General features: G+C 39.9%; 1 protein-coding gene across 4 annotated transcripts in view; it reads left to right on the top strand.

The window, feature by feature from the left end:
- Positions 1–17,890, top strand: part of mbnl3 (muscleblind-like splicing regulator 3) — a 30,536-nt gene that overhangs the window by 7,570 nt on the left and 5,076 nt on the right. For 3 of the 4 annotated variants that reach the window (XM_062426317.1, XM_062426318.1, XM_062426320.1), the window contains exons 3-7: positions 5,380–5,544; positions 5,947–6,150; positions 6,239–6,478; positions 7,477–7,630; positions 15,820–15,935. In XM_062426317.1, the coding sequence (XP_062282301.1) occupies positions 5,380–5,544; positions 5,947–6,150; positions 6,239–6,478; positions 7,477–7,630; positions 15,820–15,935 (879 nt within the window). Of the gene's footprint in view, positions 1–5,379; positions 5,545–5,946; positions 6,151–6,238; positions 6,479–7,476; positions 7,631–14,409; positions 14,505–15,819; positions 15,955–17,890 lie in introns of those variants that run through there. The other variant, XM_062426321.1, reaches the window with a different exon arrangement.

The following is a 17,890-nucleotide window of genomic DNA, read 5'->3' as shown; positions in this document are numbered from 1 at the left end:
ACACACACACACACACACACACACACACACCCACACACACACACACACACACACACACACACACACACACGCACACACACACACAAGCACACACACATGCAGATGCCAACTTTGTCAGCTGGTTCACCCTATTTACCCCTGTTTAGACTTTTCAAAGCTATTGATAGAAATATTCTAAATTCATCTTTACATCTTGACAACTTCATCTTTTCCTTGTGATTCTAGCATTGGATGATACATGGAAGTCATTGTTATCATTATTTTATGTCACCATAATTGTGGGCTAGAATTTTTCATTATTATTCCTCACAGAATGATTACTGAAACATACAACCTCCAAATGGATGTATGTCATTTAGGGCTGGGCCATATGCACAACATTTTCTATCATGTAAAAGGTCATTTTATTTCATGATGTACAGTGTGTAAAGCATCTTTGAGTAGCTTAAAAAGTGCTCTATACATAAAATACATTATTATTGATATTATTAAAACATAAAAGAAAAAAAAGATTCGGATGTGAATGTTTTTGGCTCATGAGGTGAATTACATACTGGACATTCAAGGTTATTTTTTGGCATCTTTGTTAGATAGTTTACAATCGAGAGGTAGACAGGAAATGTGAGTAGAAGATGCAATCATGATGCCCAATCAAAGTACTTGAATACACTCAAGCAAAAAGCCTTTAAATTTTGTGTTGCCATAAAGCACCTTGCCAATTTATTTCTAACATTGTCATTGTCTTGTTTTAGTCCTTAAAGACATATACCGCCGTATAAAATGTGCAGAAATAGCTATGATAAATTTCTATTGTGTCATTGTATGGATCGTCATATTGCCCAAACCTAATTTCAATCTGGCAGCGTGACATGTGAAATTTGACCCCTGAACAGAAGAAAAAAAAAATCATATATTGATGCCGATGTCTTCTGGTTGTAAAGGTATTCTTTTTTTCCACCCGGGCTAGTTTCTCGTAATGCCACTTCGCTGACAGTCTGTCCCTCCACCGCTGATGTGGGCTAATCGGTCGTGCTGCTTCAACACCACTGCAGCTGCTCTCCTGACTCTCATCTTCTTTCCACAGAACCACAACACTAGCACTACTCACAGGCAAAAGAAAAACCAACAATCTGAGAAGTGATGATGCTTCACTGTATTTTAAAGGGGCTCCGACTATCAATGGACGATTGTGCTAAAATTGAGAATAGACCGTCGCTGTGTTTGGCGTGTGCGTGTATGCGTCTGGACCCATGTGTGTTTGCGAGACGTTTTGCTCGACCAGCTTTCCTGCAGCAAAAAAGTGCGACCCAGACAAGGGGCTTTCTGTCTGAGTGCAGCTGCTGTCTCTCGTTTATTGAGTTAGAATTTATTATTCAGCCATTTTTCTGTGTTATGTCCTCCAGAGCAGGAGGGAGATGGAGAGGGAGAGAAAGAGAGAGGGGGGCCTAGCAACAGCACAGGAGTGCGTACCCATTGGATAGTTTGATCTTCCTGAGTGGCACGGCTGTTTTTAGCACAGAGCAACAGCCTGGCTCTGTACTGGGTGCATTGATGGGAGGAAGAGGCGAGCTGCTTTGTACCAAAGGCAGTGAACAAACATTAAAGGCCACGTTTGGTGGTTTGAAGCCCTGAGGTCATGTTGTTCGTTGGAGAAAGAACTGAAGTTGGTGACAGTTGAAGGTCAAAGTAGCTTTCTTCATCAGTAGCCACAGCAGGGCTTTAATGCTGGCACAGTATGTCAACAGCCACCTCTGTACAGCAGTGTTTTTATCCTCATTGTTGTTCAGGATTATATTCATCTGACAGCAGTGGTTTTTGGTTGACTGACTAGAAAAAACAAAGAAGCACCACGCTCTTTCCCCAACAGAGCCGTTCTGCCACATCACTCCTTCCTCCAGCTCTCCGCGCGCCCCTCCCTTCTTTGTTAATTTTATGGATTTATCTGCTAATGGCCTCCCTCCTCGCCGTTCCTCCCATATCTGGCATCTCCAGCCCGGTCCGAGCCGAACGCTGTCATTCTCTGTTGCTCCTCCATTAGCTCTGTCTGGTTGGTCTGAACCTACCAGAGGGAGGTGTAGGGGGGGGCTTCACCGCCTAGTTCTTTTTACCTTGTTAACTGGAGTGCTGCTGTCATCTTAAATGATTAGTGTGGCCATCACACCTGCCCAACATACAGTAGATTTAACAGCAGCGTCTTGTTCGAATGACATCATTGTCACATATGAGTCCAAACCTGAGCTTGGCGATCCTTCAGCTGTAGAAAAGCATCAGCTTGGTTTCATATTTTCATTATTACAGCTCAAAAAAATGTATTTAACAGTTTAGTGATCGTGCTATTGTCTGAGCGGACAGGCTAATATCCCGTCTCTCTCCTCTCTGATCAACAACACACAACTGCACTATGAGGGACTTTCTCTGTGTTGCGTAGTGTGTTGCTATGGCTACCAAAAGGAGATTCCTGACCCAATACTCTCCTCAACAACACTTTTCATTGGCCTTGTTCTCTAACCCAGATTTATAGCTTTAGAAATAGATGTGTTTTATATGTTGTATCGACCAAAAGTCAGACAGTCATTTGGTCTAACTTTTCTTTTTTGGATCACATTATGCATAATTTAGATCATTAGGCTCATTAATAGACACTTTCTCTTCGTCTGAGTTTGAGCAGGTTTGCTGGGCTCACGGGACTCATTCCTCATTACAGATTCATCCCTAAACACACAGCCTGCTGACACACAGCTTGCTCGCATCTCAAGTGTAGGCGAGAGTGTTTGTGTAAAGCCTATGTACCATCCTGACCATTTTTCAGAGATGTACACATTGCACCCTGAACACTTTTTGTCCAGAGGTTGTGTGAATACAGTCGAAGACACTGCAGTTTCTTTCTGGCCTATACTGTGCTCCTGCTGCTAAGCCCTTTTTTATGTGTCCTCATCTCAGTGCGACATCATCTATCACCGTCAGAGTCTCTGCACCATGACGTCAGTTTGTTATCTGACTCTTTTTTATTTTCCCTTGCTTTATTGCTCAATTGTGCGGCATGCTCACAGGCACCTAATTAGAGCTGCTGTGTGTGTGTGTGTGTGGCCTGATGACAGAGCATGTGGCTGTCGCTTAGCAGAGGTAGTTTAGAGGGTTAACAGCTCATCTGCAGGAGCAGACAGCTGCTGTCTGCCCAGGGGTTTAATGGAGACTGCAGTTTCTCCCTTGAGTGTGTGTTGACCTGCAGTGTTCCTGCAGCACCATCTTCACCTTCCCCACAGACTCTAGCAAGGAGGAAGGACACTGCTTTTGAGGACGTTCTGGGGAAAAATGAATTGCTTTTAGATAAATGGCTAAAATTTGATTTACAGTTTGTCAGGAAGCCAAAGTGACAAGTAAAATGGAGCGTGAAGAATGTTTTCTGATCAAAAAAATATGTTGCAAAGGCTGCTGGTGCAGAACAATCATGAAGTCATTGTTTTGAATACATAGCTTCACTTTGGATGGTATTGATTACAGGTTCAAGTACAGTCTTCCTTCAGTCAGCGTTCAACATGGTTCCATTTCTCTCCAGTAATCAGTTTAATTCATAATCCAAAAAAATTACTGAGCTGTGAGGCCTCTGCAAGTGTGTTCTATTGCCATTGTCATCACATTCGTTGTAAAACGTTCATACTTTGATTAAACACATACGATACTTGGGTTATATAAACTATCTGCTGCCGTTGTTTGAACCTGCATGTGTTGAATGAAGCTTTGCATGCAGGACAAATACAAAAGCTTTGACTATGCACACAAGCCCGACAGCAGAGTACTGGCTGTTCAGCTAACACGTCTCATGCCACATTTGTTAATAGTCATGAAAGGTGCTCAGTGTTCATTTGATTAACATGTTTAACAAAGTCACATTAAAGCGGACATATTTAATACCTAATTGTAGTTATTGGAGCACATTGTTCTGTGCATGTGTGAGTGTGTTTGTGTGTGTGTGTGTGTGTGTGTGTGTGTGTGTGTGTGTGTGTGTGTGTGTGTGTGTGTGTGTGTGTGTGTGTGTCTGCGTTTTCTTTATGAAAACTGTCCTTCAGTTGACCGGTGTACCAGCAAACCCTGTGTCAGCAAACACTCGTCTTGCTTATGTATCCTTTAGCAGGACATTTCTTCTTCTGGTGTGCAGTTCAGCGCTGCTTTCTGACCTCTGGATGTGGCGAGCATTACCTCCAGGAATTTGTAATCAGGCATTCGTTTTCCCACCTATACTTTATATACTGGTATACTGTTGTATATATTAAAGTATCTTTATTGAGCAAGTTAAAACAGTGTGCAGGTGTCCCTTCTTCTTTTTGGTACTGCTAATCCTGGCTTCTCAGCCAACTGTAATTAAATGTTAAAGAAAAAACATTTATATTCCTTTTGGTAACCTGCTGTTTGTGGCTGACACTGATGGTATGTTAACATATTAATGTATCCCTTTTTATAAAACATCATATTGTTATAAATAAAGTAGGTTTACTGAACTCTTTACCCTGTCTAACCCCATATTAGCTCCTCTCTGAATAACACACCATCAGTACATAAGAGCTGAAATATTTGGGGGGTGGTTTCTGTCTGGAAAGTAGCTCATTTATTAGACTGATAAACACACGGTAGAGATACAGAATGTGTCACACACAGCAGTGAGAGTCGAGCATATGTTTCCACTCTCCAGCTTTATCTCGGGTCAGTGTGGTTTGTTTGACTTCTGCTTTACCACAGTGGAAAAATTCAAAGCTGGCTCAAATACTCAATAAATACTCACCTGTCATTTCACATCACTTTAAAAATAACATGCCATATGTATAAAAAGAAAAGCTAACATGTACAGTTTAGTGGCAAAGTAATTTACAAATTACGAAAATGTGTACTTCCTGTGTACAGTTGCATGTAACATACAACTTTAAATGAATGCTGTTTCTGTTTTGCTCAGATTGTTGGCAGTTTCAGCGTGGCATACTTTTAATGATGAACATTTTTAGAAAGTGGTTGCATATTTCTCATGAATTATCCAACATAAGCTCTTCTGGGACGTCATTAGTACTGTATTTCACCAGAATTAACAAGATGTAGTTCTGCTTTAAAAAACACACTTGATTATTGATGTTTATTATAACAAAATGTGCTTCATTATATGATTGAGTCCTCTGCTAATGTTAGATCAAGTGCTGCAATTAGGTGAGCCTTTTTTAATTTTGGTGACACAGAGTCATGTGGTCTTTGATTGATTTAGCCTCTCAATCACATTATTCTCATCTCCCTATTATGGGACTTCATCTCCCTTAAATCCAGAGTCACTGTAATGTGTCAGTGTCACCACGTCCGCCTGCTCTCCCTCTCATCTGTCCTCCATCCTCTCCTTTTCAGGGGCGCTGCACACGTGAGAACTGTAAATACCTGCACCCGCCTCCACACCTGAAAACTCAGCTGGAGATTAACGGAAGGAACAACCTGATCCAGCAGAAGGCCGCAGCAGCCATGTTGGCGCAACAGATGCAGTTCATGCTGCCTGGAGCACAGCTGCAGCCCATAGTGAGTAGCTCAAATTAAAACTGTAATGTTTTTCATTGTGTCTGAAGAAATGTTATTTAGCTGTTAAAACACTAATGCTAGGAGAGCCTCAGAACTGCAAAGCTTCTGTTTTGATTACAGTCTGCAACCTTTGTTGCATGTCATACACATCTCTCTCTCCCCTCGTTTCCTGTCTGTCACTTCACTGTCCAATAAAGGCAGAAATCATTTCACACTATGTAAAGGTTTATTGGCTTCAAAAAGGGATTCCATAATTCCTTTTTTCTTTCATTACTCCACTGCATCTCATTGCTTTTTGTTACTGGTTTCATTGTCACCAAATGTTCTCCTCAGGCTCGGGAGAACCTTGCCATAACTTGTTGTTTTGTCTCTCTCATCTCTGCCGTGCTCTCCATCCACTAGACAACATTCCCAGTGACGCCCTCTCTGGCAACGAGTCCCAGTATGGCCTTCAGTCCATATCTGAGCCACATGGGCCCAGGCATGGGTTTGATGCCTGAGCTGCTGCCCAGTACTCCCCTGCTGGTCCCTGGGAGTCCCACCGGCCTAGCAGCCATGGGCAACGGCACCTCCGTACAAAAACATGTGCGCACAGACAAGCTGGAGGTATGTGTGTGCAGTTGTTGTGTTTCTATGTTTGGCCAAAGTATGATGAAAGGTAAATGTTGATCAGAGGTCCCACTGGCCCTGCCAGGTTTGTCGAGAATTCCAGCGCGGTAACTGCACGCGGGGTGAGAGCGACTGCCGCTACGCTCACCCCATGGAGGCTGGCATGGTGGACTGCAGCGAGAACTCTGTGATTGTCTGCATGGACTACATCAAGGGCCGCTGCAGCAGAGATAAGTGCAAGTACTTCCATCCCCCTGCTCACCTGCAGGCCAGGATCAAGGCTGCGCAGCATCAAGCCAGTCAAAACAATGCGTCCGCAGCCTTGGTGAGTCCTCCTCAACACAGTGACAAACACGCAACACTCTTTTTTTGTTTTTAACCAGAAATAAACATCAAAATGTCAAAGATTTGAAATCTTATCGGCTGTCTATCTCTGATCTGCTGAACAGAAAAAGAACGAGTGTAAACTGATGCTCACGTTCTTAAAAGTTACAAATCATTTACTGAACAGTCACTGAAACAGTAGAAGATTTTCTTGTTCTCCTCTTGGATTTTGTTTACTGATGCAATGAAAGATCAGGGTATCACAGTATCCCCCCACCGGCCTGAAATTTGATCATGCAGCTAGGGGATTTTTTTTTCTGCAACTGTGCGTGTGTTTGAGCCTGTACTCTCACTGAAGCATGCTACAAGGGCTAAAGTTAGCATTGTGAGCAGTAACATAATCAGGTCAGACTGCAGTGCTGATGCTGGGAAACAAGAAACAAAGTTTTTAAAAAATTATATAAAATGCTGAAATGAATCAATAAGAAACAATGTTTTCAAGGTATATTACGTTTTTATTTATTTTTATTTTTTACTAAAACAAATCAATTTTTTGAGTTAAAGCCTGCAGTTGTGATACTTTTTTCCCCATATTTTGCTACATTTATACTTATCTATTGTGAGTAAAGAGTTATCTTGGTTATCTTCCACTGCAGTTTGATGTTTCAGCACAAGCCCCCTTAGAGAATGAAGTCATAGCAATCCCATTTTGCTCTTGGTCTGACCTCTGGAGCTGGCCTACATCACTTCAGCTAATCTTAGATACTGCAGTGTCCTCTTGTGGTGGTAAACAGAAACATCCACAATAAATGGATGTTGAGTCTAAGGGGCACTTTCAGTACATTGCGACTGTATATTTACTCAGAGACGACACAAAATAATGCAGTATTTAGTAGTGCTTTTATACTGTGAGGAAAAATGAATAGCCTGAATGTGTCAACGTTGAAGGCTAATTTCCATATCTTTCTTGTGCACTCTTTTCCTTCCCCTGCCGGCCAGGGTCTGCCACAGGCGGCCATGCAGTCGCTACCAAAGAGGCAGATCTTAGAGAAGAGCAATGGAGCTGCTGCCACTGTCTTTAACCCCAGCATGTTCCACTACCAGCAAGCCCTGGCTAACATGCAGCTCCAACAACCAGCCTTTATCCCCACGGGTGAGTGTCTGCACACATCAGTAACAATAAGACACAGTCCGTCCTCTGTTGACCACACCACACATGTTGTGGCAAAATTACAGATCATGGAGCAAGAGCGTCTGGAGCTTGATTCACCAGTGCTCTAGGCAGGCAAATACAAGGGATTTAATGTTAGACAACAAAGTATTATTGTAGGAAAGAAGGGGTTAACAGTGTATAATAACAGTTTGCATGCTGTGTCTGTGCAAAGCTTCTCTGCAGTGTAACTCTCCGCCTTTTTGTCCTCTCATCACGCTTCTTTCCTCCACCGTCTGTTGTGTTGTCTGCATTTGGTTCATTGTTGCTTCATATGTGATGAGACTTGCTGAAGCAAGGTTAGAAAACACATGTTTCAGTAATCAGAGCAAATTAATTAAAAAAAACAAAAAAAACAGGCAATAACATGAAGCGATGTGTAGATCAGTATGTAGGTGCATGGTTGTGGGTGTTTGCATTGCTCTATCATCAGCCTGGAGATGTGTGATATTCTGCTATCTAATCAATCTGTGTTTAAGTTATTTGAAATGAAAGTAGCAGTAAGTAGCAGAAAGAAACTGGCTGGGAAAACAAAAGGAAGTGAGACAGAGCAAAGAAGACAGCACTAGCCCCACTAGTTTCAGTTGTTTTAAATTAATTTTTCTGCATTAAACAGAAATCTGAGGATTGAGGATTTTTCTTCTCTTCTTAATATAATATTAAATATTTTCTTCATAGACATAGATTCAACAATAATGAAAGGAATTGTTAGGTTCAGCACTAGATGATTTTTTTTCGTGCAAAGATGTGTCACTGACATAACGACACCCTCTAGATACATAAAGTGGAATAAAAAAATAAATGTAAAATATGTGAAAATGTATTTTACTAGACGTATATTTGGCCCATGATGACAGAGGGGACATGAGGTATCGATGCTGAACAGACACGTTTCAGTTCTTGGAAACTGTAAAGCAACAGTGGTGCGTGAAAGGCCTGCAGGCCGCCAGACATGAATTATTGATAGGCCTAAATTTCACATAGAGGTCTAAATCCAAAACACCCACACATTGGACCTGTCCTGTGTTAAAGGTCAAATAAATTTCCCATCCACATTTATCACACACAGTTATTATCTCCATTTCTTGCTGCTTTGAGCTATCATTTCTACACTGTACTAATACTGATCAGGGCTTTGAAAGCAGTTTGCTTTGCTGCTCGTATCCTTATCAGCAGCTTATTTTTGGTGCACTGACTGTGACAGCCTCAATGTCACTTGTGTTGCCTGCTCTAACTCAAACCTCTTGACTTGTCTTGACCTGTTGTTTACAATCAAACTCCCCGTCTGTGTTTTCCATCTATCTGTTTTTTCGTGTGTCTGTGAGCTTCTCTTTTCCCCTTTGTTTTCCTCTCCCTCACCTCATCCGCTCCCATACTCACTCTTATTTTTCACACACTGTTTCTTTGCATAACGCAGCGGGATCTCTTGTGTGCATGGTGACCTCGGGAGGCATTGGCAGGTTAGCTGGAAATAGCAACTACACGTGGTAGGGCAGAGTATATTTTGTGTATTGGTTGGTAACTGAAGGACTAGTCTGACTACCACTGCCACCAATTTTCCACAACATATTGTTTTACAATATCAATGCATTTTTCTACCCTCTTGGCGGTCATTGTTCTTAGTTCATACGAGGACAATATGACAAACACTTCACTTACACTGGACAAGTGATACATCTCAGACAAAGCTTTGTTTTTTATCAAAGAAGAGGTTGTGTTTTGAAAACTCAACCTTGTGATTTTGATTTTGAAAATTAGTTGAGAAACTAAAATCTTGATATTAAGGAAATATGTGCATTTGAAAATATGGAAATATCATGTGGATATGGTAGGGACTTTGATGAAAAAGTCTTGTCTTTTCTCACAGCTGAATGTCAGAGGACTTTTTAACATCATGGTTCACCCCACACATATGTTTTCACATATTTTTTTACTAATTGGATTCCTTCTTATTTGGGTGTGTTCACACCAGATTTCGCTCCCCTTGTATCTCAAACAGGAACCGGGCAAGTTGTTTTTGCTTCCGGTCAAGATAAACAAATTGACTTTGCCTGTTTACTTCATGCAGACTTCAGCGACTCAGTTCAATCACCAATGTTCAGCCAGTTGTAGAGAGGGGGTGAGATTGAGTCTCATTCAGAAAATAGTGGTTGTTTAAATCCTTGCTGTATGATTGCATGGTGAAACAACACAAGCAGCAGAGTAAGGATGAGTGACAGGGCATCATTAAACAAAAAATTCATATATAAAGCTGTAAATATACAACTTGTGTATGTTGTTTGTAACCTGCACGCCAGGTGAATGCCTGCAGTTAAAGCTACAGACCTTTTTCACAGTAGGCTTTTTGACAGAAAGCACAGGTGTTGATTTTATCATTAACAGGTACACTGTGAAAGTAAGCCAGCATGCAGAATCTCAGCACCGTGAAACTGAAGCAGATACATTTAATTCAGCTATCATTAATTATATTGTGTACACCTGTTCTTTTGTAACAGGAAAAATGTCTGTCATGAAGAAAGCAGTTTGTCATTCTTATTAGCTCTTTGTGTTTGGTGACCTCGTGTTATTCCAACATTGCTCAACCCAGGACACCTGTTTGGGTGTGTCAGACTTTCAGCAAACATTATATGGAAATAATGGTCCTGTTTACTCCTGGCTTTAACATTAGTCTCATGTGATCTGATCAAAAGGGGACAGCCGAGACACAATGCTGTTCACACCTCCTCAAATCTGTTATATGTCTCGAGCTGACCACTTGTGTCCAGATTTTGTTGCTGCCTGCATCACTTAAGCTACAAGGTCAAAAGGCCCTGTGCACAGTTATTACATCAGACAAGCGCCAGTTTTGTTTTTAGTTGCGATTAAAAGCTAAAAGCTAATAAACTAATATATATGTAAGGGCTGTTCGAACTGTTCAGATTACTCCAACCACATAGGCCTGTACTTTTTAAAATGCTTGCATGCTTTTACCAAAACAACTGCTACATCCTGCATTGATGACATACATCCTTGCCGGGGATGCATCAGGACACATTAGTGTTTACACTACAAAAGACATGTAGTCAAACGCATCCCAGACCACTTTGGCAAGTGGTTTGAGTGATGCAATGCATCTTGGGGGTCATTTACGCTTGTATTTAGTGCTGTCCACTTGTGATTGGATCACATATTAATGCAAGGTGTAAACAGGTTCACAGTTACTGTGGCAAAAAACTGAAAATGTTGAAATGTTCACTGTGATGTGAAATCAATGTTTACGTCTCTTGAGCAAGTTCCAAATTTCTCCAGGATGATTTTCATCACCATCCTGCACTGAATTAAAAACAGTTCTATACTGTTTGTTTATTTTTTAGATTACTTTTGTTTTACTTGCTGCAGGTTTGGAAATAAATATAAAGGAGTAATTTGCAGGTTAGACACGGACAGAAAAAACATAATCACACCGTATTTACTAGAAAATGGCATTAACCAGTTTTAAGGAGAATATATCACAGATTATTGTGGCAGCTGTACTGAAAAACCACATGATAGACGTACATTTAGGAGCTTTATTTGTCTTTTTTGTTGCAACATTTCTGCGTGTCATCACTTCTCCTGTCTGCTTTTCTGAGACAGTCACACTCATTTCCAAATTGTTTAACGAGTCATGCTTTGTTTGGCAATTCATTGGTTCATGTGAAGTCTGTGCAAACACGCCTGGTGTGTGTTCATGAGTGCACTCCAGGCGTCCAGGTGCATCCAGCTTAGGGAAGAAGGACGAGGGCCAGCAATCAACGCTCTTGCTGTGAGCTTCAATCCTGTCTCCTGTAGGGTTTATGAAAATCCCGGCCCTGCTGGCAGCGGAGGGCCACTGGGAGAGGCGGGAGTGGAGCAGCGGCAGGCAAAGCCACCACTGCCACCCGTCAGTGCCTGGACTCAGTGGTGAGGGAACTCCCTGTAGACTCTCCCCTACCTGTATGAGACTCCCTGAAACTAAGCTATGTAGGGACAGATGAGCATAGACGTGTACAGTAGCATTTCCCAGTTTTATTGAAGTTGTGCGATGTAAATATTCACAAAATTGATTGTAAAAATGTCAGAATAAATTGTTAGTATGGATACTGTTAAGCAAGCAATTCATTCAATTTGATATTTTTGCAAATGTCACCTTAGGAGGTTTAATACTATAAAGACCTTTCATCAATGATAATTTTGTGCTGAGTTAACAGTTCTTAGAAATTATTTTATTTACCACTGAAATATTAATAACTATTACTTCAGATTCAAAAAGTTACACAAACACACAGGAAGATATAGTGTCAGTTGTGGCTAAGATGGTTAGATTGTAAAAAGTTTCAGAGGAGGCATCGCTGTGTGTGTGCGTGTGTGTGTGTGTGTGTGTGTGTGTGTGTGTGTGTGTGTGTGTGTGTGTGTGTGTGTGTGTGTGTGTGTGTGTGTGTGTGTGTGTGTGTGTGTGTGTGACCACATCTTTTTATGTACATCTTGAATCGTCCTTGTGTTCTCCATCTGTTCCCCATTCACCACCTCTGCATGCTGATATATTGATGGTAATATTACACATTATAAGCAAAAACTCGGGAAGCAGAAAAAAGAAAAAAACCTTTCATGTAGGATTCACTGCTGCTGTTTTAAGTCATGACTAAATAATTTTCCACGGTGTGTTTTGTCGTTTGTAAGAAGAGAAAAAATTTGCAGTTGTTGTGATCGTTGTTCAGCATTCTGGACTTTTCAATTTCATTTAATTTCATTCAGTCACATTTCTTTTCTTTTCTTTTTTTTTACAGTTTTTATTGTGCTTTTAACAGTTGAAACTCTCCACATGAGAGGCCAAACAAAAGATAACATTTTGAATTACAGATTTGTAATAAACACCGTATGTCATATAATAATAATAATGATTATGATATAGATATATATGTATGTGTATATATATATATATATACAGATAGATAGATAGATAGATAGATAGATAGATGAGATCTTTAGTCTCACCAACAGAGAAAAATATAGCAATGAATTTTAGGTAAATAATGATAGATGTTTCTAACCTTTGTCAGCAAATAAACTGGTGTATTTATAGAAGATCTGTCCATCTGTACAATAAAGTGAAACTAATTTAAAGAGTAAGTGGGTAACTAATGGTGAGGATGGTGGTATCCATATTCATTAATATTTCAGTCTGGTTGAAGTGATTTATAAAAGGCGGCCATATTTTGAAGAACATACTCATCTGTAATGAAATGTGTCATCACGTCTCTCATGCAGTTCACATGTGTTGTCACATGTCTTCTAGTCTTAATGGTGGTGGTTTTAATCTAAGTGCCAGCAGACTAACTGACAAATGTTATCACGTTGCCCTCTCAATGTTTCGATATTAGAATAATAATAGTCAAAATCAAAGAGGCTGAGACCGAGATATAAGGATTTGTAATTCCTGTTTTGGATCCTGCGTTTCTCATATTGTAACTGTTCTTTTCATTAGACCCTCCCTGTCTGATAAATGTACACGTCTTCCACCTTCCTCCAGTTTGTTGTTCAAGCTTTCTGTTTTCAGCCTATAAGCTGAAATATCCCTGATGGTGTCATCGTGGTTACTTTCACAGAAAGTACACAACGTATTTTTTTCACACCTTGAGTTACTCGTAAGATGATCTTAATGTGTAAAATTTCCCCTTTAATTCGTCCCAAAATCAGACAAAAAAACCCCCTTTTAAGATATTAATGAAAGATATAATGCCAAACCCAGGAGTTAAAAGTTATACAAGCTTTATATTGCAATTAATGTGTCAGTGTTAGTCTTTGTTTAAAGGACCTTTATATGTTGAATGTGAAGTTTAGCTATTAAAATCCGACACTATCACAAAATTGTCAGTGAAAATAAAATAAAGGGTTTTTTTCCTGCAGATTTAAACTAGTACGTTTATCAGTTTTATCACTTCACCATCATACTCAATTATATGATAACGTAAATGTAGTAGATTAAATACTGTCATGTTATAGTTGAAAAATATCTTGTCCTTTTTAGAGCTGAAACATTAGTCGATCAACAGAAAATTAATCATCAATTGATAATTGATTATTGTATGAAGTCCTGTATCCCGAAAAATTACGCTAAATATTTCCTGTTTCTCAAAGAATCAAGGTTTGCTGATTTTCATACTTTTATATGATTGAATATCTTTTAGATTGTTAGTTGGATAATACAAGTTATTTGAAGACGTGACTTTGGGGTCTGGTAACATTTTCATTTTTCATTATTTCCTGACATTTTAAGGAGAAACCATGAATCGATTAATCATAAAAAATAATAGCCAGATTAATCGATAATGAAAGTAAATCCTTGTATTGATCATTCGCTCTCTCCATACACATGCCTCGTTCATCTGAATACAATTATCAGATACTTCAGTCTGATTAGATTGTATGACTGTGTATTGCCTCGTTTGGTTAACGACCATGTGTTGGTGAACAATGCATTTCCTTTTATTTATTTAACTGGTTGGCTGATTAAATATGTATTTTTCTTTATCTCTTATTTCATTTGCATGTGTCTCGGTACTTGTTCAAATTCATCCTGGCAATATCACTTGACTTGTGCCATGACTTTTAAACCTACACATTTTGCCATGGTAACCATATCATTCCTGTCCCCCCCTCCCTCCCTCCTCCTCCTCGCCCACATCCTCGTCCTCTGTCTTTCGTCTGACTCGCCTGAATAAAAGTTCCCATGATGCACGGTGCCACCACCTCCACTGTTTCGTCGGCCTCGACCCCAGTCACCAATGTTCCTTTCGCTGAATCCGCCACCTCGAATCAGGTTTGCTCTTTCATTTCAGTTCCCTTTTATTTTAGCTCTGTAGGCTCCGAGTCTTGTCCATAGCCGTCTTTTATGAGCTTAAACAAACGCCTGCCTGTGGTGTCTCACGTGTGTTCTGTTCACATCTCATCTGTCTTCACTTTTCAGGCTTTTGTGAGCAAATGAAAACAGAATTTACCTTGAAATAGGAAACTGTTTTCTCATCAGCACACTTACTGTCTCAGTCTCATTGTTGCTCTGTGTAATGTAAATTTGTGCCAGTTCAACACTTCTTATAATTGAAACGCCTTAACTCTTGTCTTTGTTGTAATGAATTCCCCTCAACATACAGTACGTCTGTCATGCAGATTAGGCGAAATGTTCCCGACGGCAGGCAGTTTAGCAGCAGACACTGACTCAGCAATATTAAAGAGAGTAATGGTAACACTTTAAGTCTGTCTGAAATTAAGTAATAAACTGTTTTAATGCAGCTTGGCACAGATGAGTGTGAGACATTACTTAACTGACTAGTTGAAGATGTAGTTTCTTTTAAAATACGTACAGAATATTTATATCATTAATAGCACCTGCTATAAAGGTTTTACACCAAATAATAAGAGCACTGGTTTGTTTTAGTTTGTCTCTTTTCATTATTTCTGTTTTCTGCACACAGTCAACATACAGTTTGACTCATTTTCTTCTACCAGGAGACATTTGCTACTTTTCTTCTTTTTTTTTACGTTGTTTAAAAAAACAAAAATACAGACATAAATGTTGCTTCTACTTTTGTTTGGCTGTCATTTCTCTTATCACAGTATTTCCCAACTCACGCTGTTCATACTACAGTACACAAACTCACTGCAAGAACCACAGAAAAAAAAAGTTTTCATCAAAAAATGAACAGGAATCGTCACGTTCACGTTTTTTTAATATTGATTAAATGGTTTATAGTGAGCAACAACTATATGAAGCCATCGTTTTTATATACATTAAAGGGTTGATAACTACCAACAGTTTAATTATAGCTTGACTTTTAATGGAGAGTTTTATATCCAACATAAAGAATGAAATTCAGAGGGGGAAACAAAAATACTAAATCTAAAAAATAGGAAATGTAAATATTAGAAACAGTTATTCAAAATCCATATGAGTCAAATGTTCTAATTGCACTTTTACTGCTTGTTTTGGGTGTAATTTGGACATCTGGAAACCTCTGGCTTCACATTATAAATATTTTGCACACTAACTTAATTTCCTCCTACTGAAGGTTTGAATGCTCTTTGTGGCGGTAGAAAGTCACAGCTCCTCCCTTCACCCCTCTCTTTCTGTCTTCCAGTAGACCCGTCTGAGCTTCTGACTCCTGACCAGGTGGAGCTCCAGTGCGTTCCCATGGAAACCCATTTCTGTCCCGTCCCCAAACTGCTGATGGCGGCTCCGGTGGCCCTAAACTCAGTAAGCCTTTCCCGAAACACCAGTTAAAGTCCCCGAAACCTGTGCACTAAGAGGGCGGTCATCTTTGAGAACGCAGCGAACATGTGCCTCACCTTCAGTGCACGCTGACTGAGGGGCGACGTGAACTTACTTATGAAATATTGTAACAGTTAGGAGAGCTGCGACAGTTCACACAATACAAGCCTGGACGTATTACTGCAGCTTTAAAGCAGCCATCCTGATGCATACAGACTTGAAGATCAGGCTGAGTAATAGAGCTCCCTCGTTATTACAGCCATACATACCAACACCTTAAAAGTGCACACAAACACATACAAATACACACACACACACACACACACACACACACACACACACACACAGAAGACTAATTGCCCTTTATGGGTTGGAGCCATCTCTTAAGGCGACCCAACACATTTGACTGTTCCAAAGTCAGAAACTCTTGAGAAGCTCATCGAACGGCAGACAGACCTGCCGCTCTACAACCCGTCACGTGTTGTCGTCAGAAGTCGAAAGAGTGTTTCATATCACGTCACGTTTACGTTTCGAGATGGCTAAAAAAATGTACATTTTTGTTAGAGTTGTACCATGTTCAGTTCGTTCTCATGGTCTCTCTACTCTCATTCTCGCCTGATGAAACGTCAGTGAGTTGTTGTTTCTTTGTTTGTGCCTTTGATTTATCTGCTCAGCCGCAGAGGAGACTTAAAAACAGTAAATGACTTCACAGATGACGGCATACAATGAAAAATGTTGTCATGCGTGATTTAGGGCAAAATCTCTTGTTCTAAAAAGCTCTTATTGTAATAATCAATAAAATAATTACAGTGACCCCCCCTTTAAATTCATACTGTTTGTTCTTAAGTAAGATTTTAATCCTTATTTTCTTGTCCTCAAGTTTTATATCTCAAAAGAGATGATATAACCTTTTATGTAATGTGACAACCTTTAAAAAAGACAAATTGGCTTAAAATAAGAATTTAATCACTTCCGAAGAGGCTGAGTTGAGAAATATTTAAGAATGTGGTTTTTAATTATCTGATTTAAGACACAAACTACCATAAGCAGGAGCGGTCATGTTCTCTGTGTGAAGGTCTGTCTCCGTTTAATTCTTATCAGTAACGAGCCAGACAGGTTAAATTATTAAAACGTTTGAATTTGAGTGATGAAGTACAGTATCTCGAGTCATGATGTCTGATCAGTTGTCGTTGTTTGGTTGTACCAGGAAATAGTCCGTGTCCTGTTTTCTCCATGATTTGAAATCCAAACATGGTGTGTTGGCTTCACCATGTAAGAGAAAGACAATCTACAGGCGATAACTTCTTACTACAACAAAATTATCAAATTTGCGAGGGTGAGATCTAAGATTATGGGCTTTTTGAAATCTTATGCTTTACACCTGAAATCTGAATTATTCCATAAGACAGAAGCTGGATTTGTTTCCTGCTGTTGTGCCCAAAGACTATACAGGATGTGCCAAGCGAGGCGGCAGTATATGCAAAGAGCTCCCCCATTTAACGCAATAGCAGAATAATTCCTCCAAATAAATGTTTCCGTCTCAAACGCAGAGATTTGTTTAGAGATTTGTTGTGTAATTTCCTCCTTTTGCGAGGCGTTTGGATTGAATAAGTGGCACAAGATTTTTATGTTTTATGGCTCTTCAGGGAGAAAGCTGAGAACTTGAAAACGTCCTGTCTGACTTTAAAATGTGTCGTCTTTTTTACTGATGTGTCCTTTATGTCAAAAGTCGTCAGACTCTAAATACAGAAGCCACAGTTGTTATGAGTGGAACTGAGTCGTGGTTAACTCAGTTGATGGAGGAATAATTCACCCGTTTGATGTCTGGTGGTTAAAAAAAGAAAGAAAGAAAGAAATTACAAACCAGCTGGATTTTTGGTGTTCAAATGTCCAGGCAGGAATCGCTCTGCAGGCATATAAAATTGAACTTGACAGCTTTG

Source organism: Scomber scombrus, chromosome 9 (assembly GCF_963691925.1).
Source record: "Scomber scombrus chromosome 9, fScoSco1.1, whole genome shotgun sequence".
Lineage (NCBI taxonomy): Eukaryota > Metazoa > Chordata > Actinopteri > Scombriformes > Scombridae > Scomber > Scomber scombrus.
Note: the sequence above shows the minus strand (reverse complement) of the source record. Positions and strands in the feature narration are given on the sequence as shown.